The sequence below is a fragment of the Notamacropus eugenii genome, chromosome 3, assembly GCF_028372415.1.
Source record: "Notamacropus eugenii isolate mMacEug1 chromosome 3, mMacEug1.pri_v2, whole genome shotgun sequence".
In the NCBI taxonomy this organism is placed as follows: Eukaryota; Metazoa; Chordata; class Mammalia; order Diprotodontia; family Macropodidae; genus Notamacropus; species Notamacropus eugenii.
The window spans coordinates 350,717,313-350,726,007 of NC_092874.1; the positions used below are offsets into that span (position 1 = coordinate 350,717,313).

The 8,695-nt window shown below is 38.1% G+C and overlaps 1 protein-coding gene across 2 annotated transcripts; it reads left to right on the top strand.

Moving 5' to 3' along the window:
• The first annotated feature begins 245 nt into the window (after positions 1–245).
• Positions 246–2,349, top strand: GADD45G (growth arrest and DNA damage inducible gamma). Of its 2 annotated transcripts, none has more exons than XM_072650460.1 (4): positions 246–502; positions 1,018–1,119; positions 1,341–1,554; positions 1,669–2,349. In XM_072650460.1, exons 1-4 carry the CDS (start codon positions 450–452, stop codon positions 1,777–1,779), a joined length of 480 nt encoding a protein of 159 aa, XP_072506561.1. In that variant the 5' UTR covers positions 246–449; the 3' UTR covers positions 1,780–2,349. The 2 variants fall into 2 exon arrangements, with proteins under 2 accessions (XP_072506561.1, XP_072506563.1); XM_072650462.1 differs by lacking the exon at positions 246–502 and adding an exon at positions 574–886.
• The last annotated feature ends 6,346 nt before the right edge of the window (positions 2,350–8,695 follow it).

Here is an 8,695-nt window from a genome sequence, read left to right on the forward strand (position 1 = left end):
ATAATCAACAATTTCATTAGCCAAACCAACTTTTCTTTCCTTTTTAGAATGTAAGAGAGAGATTAAATTTACAGACTCCAGTCTGCCTGGTAACAGCATAACAAAAGCGGCAGATTTGAGGCATTGTAATCCCTCACCCCCCTCCACTCCCAAACACCGCCCCCCCCCCCACCCCCCACACGTGGCCTTCTGGCACGAGTCGGCCAGCCTACAGCCTTATTACCATCATAATGCTCCCCTGCCTCAGCCAATCAGCGGAAGGAACTCCACCAGCTGTCTTCTCAGCAGTCAGAAAGAACATAAAGAGGCTCCAGACGAGCCTCCTCTAGCATTTTACTTGGTTACCAAAGGTTGCTGTGTCTGCTAGAATCTTCTCCATTGAGTGAAGGAGCAGCCAGAAGCGTCTTGTCTTCTTTGTAGATAACTTTTTCTTTCCTTCTCCCTGAATCATGACTCTGGAAGAAATCCACAGCCAGGAGATGGTTATCGAAAGCACCAATAGGTAATTATCAATCAGCAGAGGGAAAGGAAGTCCTTGAAGCAGGCTGCAGCCAGGGCAAGCTCCTAGAGAGCCGGGGAGCACGTTTGGAGAGTCTGAACTGGAGCATGCGAAACTCTGCAGGGCAGGACAGCTCCCTATTCCGCACGAGCTTTCAAAGTGCCTTCCTTTCACTGTCTCTGCAGGGACGCCAAAAACTTAGCTCTGATTGTTTCGCCTTTTTAGCAAAAAGAGACCATGGAGTTTTTGGTGGGGTTTGTAGCTACTACTGTGTAGGAGGAAAAAGAAGAGGGGCAGGTTGGATTTGTGGAGGCTATGGGGCAGTTGGGGTCCTCTCCTGTGGAAAGGCTGTAGGAAGCATCCTCTGTAGTAGCATGTGCTGGGAAGGTATTTGAGAATGTGTACTTCTCTTACCTGTGTTCATAGCACCCACCCGAGAGCCCTTAACGACTTTCCTCCCCTCCCTCCGCCTTGAGGTCTTTCTCTCACCCACATGCCCTCTTGTTCTGTCCTTGTAGGATGCAGAATGCCGGGAAAGCATTGAACGAACTACTGCTGTCTGCCCAACGCCAAGGCTGCCTTACTGCAGGCGTATATGAGTCTGCTAAAGTCATGAATGTGTGAGTATCCTATCAAGTGGATAGGAACAGTTTCTTTTTTGACTAAAATGGGAAGTGGTGATCATTGCTGGACCACCAAGGAACATGTAGACATAGAGGCAGAGGACAGCCCCCCAAAACACACCCTAAATTGTAATTTCGAAGTAATGTTGTATTCCTTGTTTTGACATCCAGGATCTAACTTTCTTCCTCATGTAACTTTCCTTTCTCCCCCAATACAGCGATCCAGATAATGTGACTTTTTGTGTCCTGGGTGCAGATGAGGAAGACGAAGGTGACATTGCTCTGCAAATTCACTTCACCCTTATCCAGGCTTTCTGTTGTGAAAATGACATCGATATTGTTCGAGTCAACAATATCCAGAAGCTGGCAGAAATTGTAGGTGCTAATGAGGATTCTGGGGAGCCCCAAGACTTGCACTGCATCTTAATCACAGTAAGTATCTTTTGATCCTGACCACTTCTTCCTTATCCAACATCAAAAATAAATGTATGGATGTTTTCTCTATTGTAAAGTGCTTGAATATTTTCCCTTTTCTCTTCATTGCAGAATCCCAATGAGAATTCCTGGAAAGATCCAGCTTTGGAAAAACTAAACTTGTTCTGTGAGGAGAGCCGAAATGTAAATGATTGGGTACCCACTATCACTCTGCCTGAATGAGTATGATAGCCTAAGGTACTGGGAGGAGCCTTAAAACCTTTGTTGTCTTATCAACTTGGTGCTACACACCTGGGCTAACCAACCCACCCGTGGCTGATTCTGTAGATTAGCATGGAGGAGAAATCCAGAATTGAGCTGCTTGGAATGGTGTTCAGTGGGCTGTTGCCTACAGAAGAGGGGAGAGTGAACATACTGTGTACGTGATTGGTTAGTGCCCACCAGTAAGCCTTTGTGGTGCTTCAGCCTTGGAGAGAGGAAGGCTTACCTTGGAGCTGAAAGAATATTGGAAGTTTATAAATCAGATAAAACTGTCTTGAGAAGGAGAACAGGTTGAGGAAAGGGAAAAAAATAGTTACTAGAAGTCAAAACTGAGCTGTTCAGCAAAAGAAGAGAAATTCTAGCTGGGTCATGGACCCTTGGACTTAACTAAAAAATGCAAGTGAACAATTTTATTTACCAGGGACTTCTGCATATTTTTCTAAAATTGATTATCGCAGTAATCCTAAAAGAAATGGTGCTCTTGATGAAGCAGTGATGGAAGTTTACAATAATAAACTTATTGAAAATGAAGTATCCTATTTGCTTGTTTTGCTTTGGGGAGGTAAAATAATTCCAACAGCATTACTCAACATAAGCCACTAAGAGATTTCAGTTCTAACTGGGAAGCATGCTTGTTTGAATCATTCAATTTTATGACTTAGTATGGCAACTCAAGCAAACTGTTCCAGAGGGGAACAGGGTCATTTCATACTTTTCCCTTTAAGAGATACAAATATTATAAGGTAGTAGCTAACTAAAAATAAGGCAAATAAATGTTTTCTATTCAATTTCATAATCTGACCTTTTGCCTTCTCTCTTCTCCCCTGTTCTTTGCTACAACTGGTTTTTCACAATGTCTGGCACTGCATACTTAATAAGCTCTGCTTTTGTGGTAGGTGGCCTTTGTATTCTCCTCAGTGATCTAGCAGACTATTCCCTAAGGATATATTTGTATCATAAAGCAACAATTGACGTATTAAGCACATCCAGCAATAATTGCAAAGGCAGTATCTTAAATATTACAAATGATATCTGTATTTTATGTTGCCTTTAATTTTTTCAATTTTATTTTAAATACTTTTTCATTTAACAAAAGTATTTTTCTCCCTCCTACCTCTCCCCATTAAAAAAGAAAAAAAAATGTAACAAATCTGAGTAGTGAAGCAAAACCAATCCCCATGTTGTCCATGTGCCCAAAATACATGCTTAATTCTGCATCCCAAATCCATCACTTTCAGAAGGTGGGTAGCATGCTTTATCTTCAGTCTTCTGGAGTTCTAATTAGTCATCATTTTGATCAAGGATTTTAAATCTTTTCAAAGTTGCCTTTATAATGCTAGATAACTCTATCGGAGCATGGATTGCTCAATATTGTTTTGTCATGGTAACTGAACAAAGAGTTGAGTAAAAATGTCAAGACATTACATAGACATGATTAATTAGGCATACCACTTACATCTGCTATAACTATTTTGAGTTTTCCTCTTCCTTACACAGAGACCATTATTCACAAATCTATTTGCAGTCTTACAGGATTAGTTGTTGGGTTTTTTTTTCAAGTTACTTTTTTTTCCAAGTTACTTTTTAAAAGCAACATGGGATTTGCTTTAGTCTCTGCACTGATGTGGGAATTTCTGGTGTGGAAAATTTGCTACAGGAATGCAAATTGGGAACATCTGTAATTTATGGTCTTAAGAGAATTCTGTAGCATTATTGAGAGGGTGACTTGTCCATGGTCACACAGCCAATGTACCTTAGGTGTCTGACCACACATCTCCCCTTACTCCAGAATTAACCCTCTATCCACTAGTTTCTTAGAAGATTTGAAAAAAAAAAAACATGGTTAAGGAAGAATTTGACTAAAATTAAACTTTTGTGATAGGCTTTGTATAACAAGTATGTGCTAATTTCATATCTCAATCTCATGGCTTTTAGTGGGATATTTTTTGTTTTGTTTTTATCAGGAAGACCTCAATTCATTTTTTTAGTAAACTATTTTTTTTAGTTATGTAAAGATAGTTTTCATCATTCATTTTTTTATAAGATTTTGAGTTTTACATTTTTCTCCCTCCCTCCCTCTCATCCCCCTCTTCCCAAGCTGGCAAGCAGTCTGATATAGGTTATGCATGTGTATAATGTAAGCGTATTTCCACATTAGTCATGTTGTGAAAGAAAAAATGAAATGGAACACATACACGCACAGCTAAAATATTATGCTTTAGTCCACATTCAGACTGCATAGGTCTTTCTCTGGATGTGGATAGCATTTTTATCATAAATCTTTTGAAAATGTCTTCATATTTCTGAGAAGATCTAAGTCAGTCATAGTTAATCATCACACAATGTTGCTATTACTGTTTATAATATTTTCCTGGTTCTGCTCATTTCATTCAACATCAGTTCATGTAAGTCTTTCTAGGTTTTTCTGAAATCTGCCTGCTCATCATTTCTTATAGCACAATAGTATTCCATTACATTCCTATACCACAATTTATTCATCCATTCCCCAATTGATGAGCATTCCCTCAATTTCTAATTCTTAGCCACCACAAAAGAGCTGCTATAAATGTTTGTACATATAGATCCTTTTCCCTTTTTTTATGCTCTCTTTGGGATAGAGACCTAAAAGTGGTATTGCTGGACCAATATGCACAGTTTTATAGTCCTTTGGGTATAGTTCCAAATTGCTCTCCAGAGTGACTAGATGAGCTGGATCAATTCACAACTCCACCAACAGTGCATCAATTTTCTTACATCTTCTCCAGTGGAGGATGTTTTCAACAGGCTTTGCTAACCTGGTCAATTAGTTGCATGCAAAAGTCAAGAGGAATGTTTATTCACAAAAAACAAGTGGACAAGATGCAAGAGAGACACTGAGCTATCTTTCAATGAAGATGGTATAACTGCTCACATTGTTACAACTGGGAATCTAGATTAATCTCAAATTGGATGGGTGATAGACCCATACAGTGTTTAGTATATCAAATTTCAAAGTATGCTGTTACCTGATGTTGGCATTTTATCACTTTTTTGCAACTTTTTTTTTAAGTTTTCTTTTCATTAGATAAGGATGAACATAAGGTACTCAGTTGTATAAATACTAGAATTTTATTGGGATCTAATTTACTTGACCTGAAGTCTATACAAACTTTTAGTTTATTTATTGTCTACTCAGACTTTGGACTTATTTTGACATTTCGTACAACAACACATGAAATATCTGAAATTTGGTCAGCATATGAACTACAGGTTTGAGAACAACTTCCACTGACACAGACTGCAACTTGCTTATGTTAGTAGAAAAGTATTAGAAACTTACATGAGATAAAGATGAAATTACTTTTCCAGGTTCACATAGCTAGTAAATTACAAAAACAAGAAATAAACCCAGGTTTAAGGAAACAATATAGCTCAGGTATATCCTACCATTAAATAACTCACACCTTAGACAAATCACATATGTAATCCAGATCCCCTTAGGGATGAAAATGAAAAGTTTAAGAGTTCGATGGTAAGAAATCCCTAGTGTCAGGAAAGCAAAACTCAAATGCCTCAGCCTGAAGAAATCCCCGGAGGGACTAAAGTGAAACTGACAGAATTTTCCTCTAAGGGAAACACAAACAGGCTTATGAAAACTTGAGCACTAAAAGGGGGTAAGGATTGGAGGCAGAGGACACCTTAATGTAAAGGAAGAGGGGGAAAAAAAAACTATACTCCACCTGACAGCTGATTTAAAAGAAATGATCCTCCACAGGAAGTACCTGAAGGACTAAAGTGAAACTGACGTATCTTGGAGCTAAGGTTTAAAAAAAAAGGCAAACTAGGAATTAAAGTTGGGGTGGGCATGGGGGAGAGGGAGGAGTGGGAAGAAAAATGAAGTCTTTAGTTAAATTGACAGTTTATTTTTAAAAAAAGATTTTGGAGGAAAAAAGGACTTTAATCTCTCTCCTCCTCCCTTCAATTAGATCTCTTCCATCAGAGTGCCTCCTTGGATTTAACCAGGGATTAGTAAAACAGCCTTCTCATTTCTCTTTCAAATGAAAGTGCTTCATCTAAGATAGATCACAACAGAGAACAACTTTGCTGTCTATAGCGAAGGAACAATCGCTAAAGAAAGACCAAAGGGGCAAAAGAAAACACTTCCATTTTGATTTGAACCCCAAAATAAAGGAGACTAAGAGCTCAACTCCCAAGACCTTACTAACAAAAATAAGTTGTTGTTTTTAGGACTTTTATAATGCTAAGGATATGCTAAGCATAAATTCAGAAGAGGAAAATAATTTCAAAAATACCCCTAATGATTAAAAAATCTAGAGAAAAACAGATTGGTCACAAGAATTAGAATTTTTCAAAGAAATTATATGAGTTTTAACTGTATATAAAAGAAATGAGTCCTTCCAACCACCTTCCATCGTGGTCTCAGGGGCCATGGTGGCAGTCACAGAGAAGAATGCTCTGAGGCCCAAGGAAATGTCTGAAAACATGGATGGTCTTCAGACGTCTGGGGCTCCTCACTCTGCTCAGAAGTTGAAAAAGAAAGTGCCAGTTCAGCCTTCTTCAACCACAGTGGATCCTCCTCCAGAATATTTATTAGAATTGGATAACATTGTGATGAGTTCAGCTTCTAAGATTAGACAAGTCAAAGAATCACTGCTTTCCAAAATAAGCTGGCCTAATCCAAATACTGTCCTTAGTCCAAAGAATATTCCCAAGAAATTCATCATGAAGTACAAATGTGGAGAGATCGATCTGGTGTCAGTCCTCCATCAATGTGTACAATTGCAGCAAGTGCATCTTCACTTTAAGGAGTCTGTAGCAACAAGTAATGTTATGGATTCTTCTTTTGCTTTCTGTGCTGTGGTGGATGGTACTCAATATAAAACTGGCCTGGGACAAAATATAACAGTCTCAATCCAATGCAGCCAAGCTTGCCCTAGAAGATGGTCGATCCTGAATGAGGAATGTAGAAACCTCAGTTCTCTAAGCTTGACTATTTTTGGCTGCAAGACCCCAATGAAACCTCCTAGACAGACCTCCTCAAATTACTGTTTTCTCCTTCCTGAATGATTCCCTATGGTGGCCCAGATTGACCTGATTCTCCAAAATGGTGACTTCATGAGCTATGAAGAACAACATTGGAGAGCTAGAGATTATAGAGAAGCAACCAGAAAGCTTTGGCTGTAAGATGCACCAAAAACCATGAAAAAAGCTTTAGTTAGCTGCAAAGCAGGCTCAGCTGTTGTCTCACCAAAGACATGTTGTAATAAATGAACGTATACTTGTGTTACTATTTTTCCATGTGTATGTAGATGTTTTTATGGTTAATTAACTGCAAATTATTAAAAAAAAAAAAAGGAATGAAAGCTACAGAGGAGAGAACTGGAGAAAAAAATCAATCGCTTGAAGGAAGAGGTACAAAATCTTAGCCAAGCAACAAGTTCCTTAAAAATCAGAAGGAACTAAATGGAAATTGATGACTCAAGGGGATAAGTACTTGAGAAAACAATTGACCTGGAAAAGATCAAGGAAAGAACTTAAGAATCATAGAATTAAGAATCATACCTGAAATTCATGAAAAAAAAAAGAACCTGGAGATCCTAGTTTAAGAAAATGTTAAAGAAAATTGCAAATACATTAAAACAAGAAGACAATTTAAAAATAAAAAGAATCCACCACTTGTTTCCTGAGGGAAACTCCAAAATGAAAACTTCCAGGAATAGGATTGCCAAAATCCAGAGGTTCCAAACAAAAGAGAAATACAACAGGAAGCCAGCAAGAATTCAAAGATCAAGGAAACACATAAGAATCCCCTAAGATTTAGCATCTATCACTTTAAAGGATTAAATCACTTGGCATGAAATATTCCAGAAGTCAAATGACAAAGATCTAAAATCAAGAACAGTTTATCCAGCAAAATTCAGTATCATCCTACAAAAGAAAAGAAAAAAATGGACCTCCAATGAAAGGGAAGTTTTTAAAATATTACTGATAAAAAAATTGGAGGTGAAAAGGATCTTTTTTAAAATGAATTTATTTATTTAGTTTTAGTTTTCAACTTCCACAAGATTTTGAGTTCCAAATTTTCTCTCCATTTCTCCCCTTCACACAACCAAAGGCAGTGTGCATTCTGATTGCCCATTCCCCCAATCTACCTTCTCTTCTATCACATCCTTCCCTTCTCTTATCCCCATGCTCTCTTTTCTAAAAGGGGAAGATAGATTTCTACACCTCATTGCTTGTATGCCTTATTTCCCACTTGCATGTAAAAACAATTTTTTACATTTATTTTTAAAACTTTGAGTTCCAATTTCTCTCCCTTTCTCCCTTCCCACCCACTCCTATTGAGAAGGCAAGCAATTTGATATAGGTTATACATGTGTAGTCATCCAAAATACTTTCATAGCAGTCATGTAGTGAAAGACTAACTATATTTCCCTCCATACTATCTTCCCCCCATTTATTCTGTTCTTCCTTTTGACCCAGTCCATCCTCAGAAGTGTTTACTTCTAATTAACCCTTCCTTCCATTTGTCCTCCCTTCTATCATCCCCTACCCCCTTATCCCCTTTCCCTCATTCTTCTGTAGTGTAAGATAGATTTTCATACCCAATTGAGTGTTCATGTTGTTCCCTCCTTAAGCCAAATCTGATGAGATTACGGTTCACTCTTTTCCTCTCATCTTCCCCCTGTTCCCCTCCATTGAAAAAGCTTTGAAATTTGTCTGCAATATTCCTAGAAGTTTTCCTTTTGGAATCTCTTTCAGGAGGCAATTAGTGGATTCTTTCAATATCTATTTTACCCTCTTCTTCTAGAATATCAGGGCAGTTTTCCTTGATAATTTCTTGAAAGATAATGTATAGTCTCTTTTTTTAGTATGT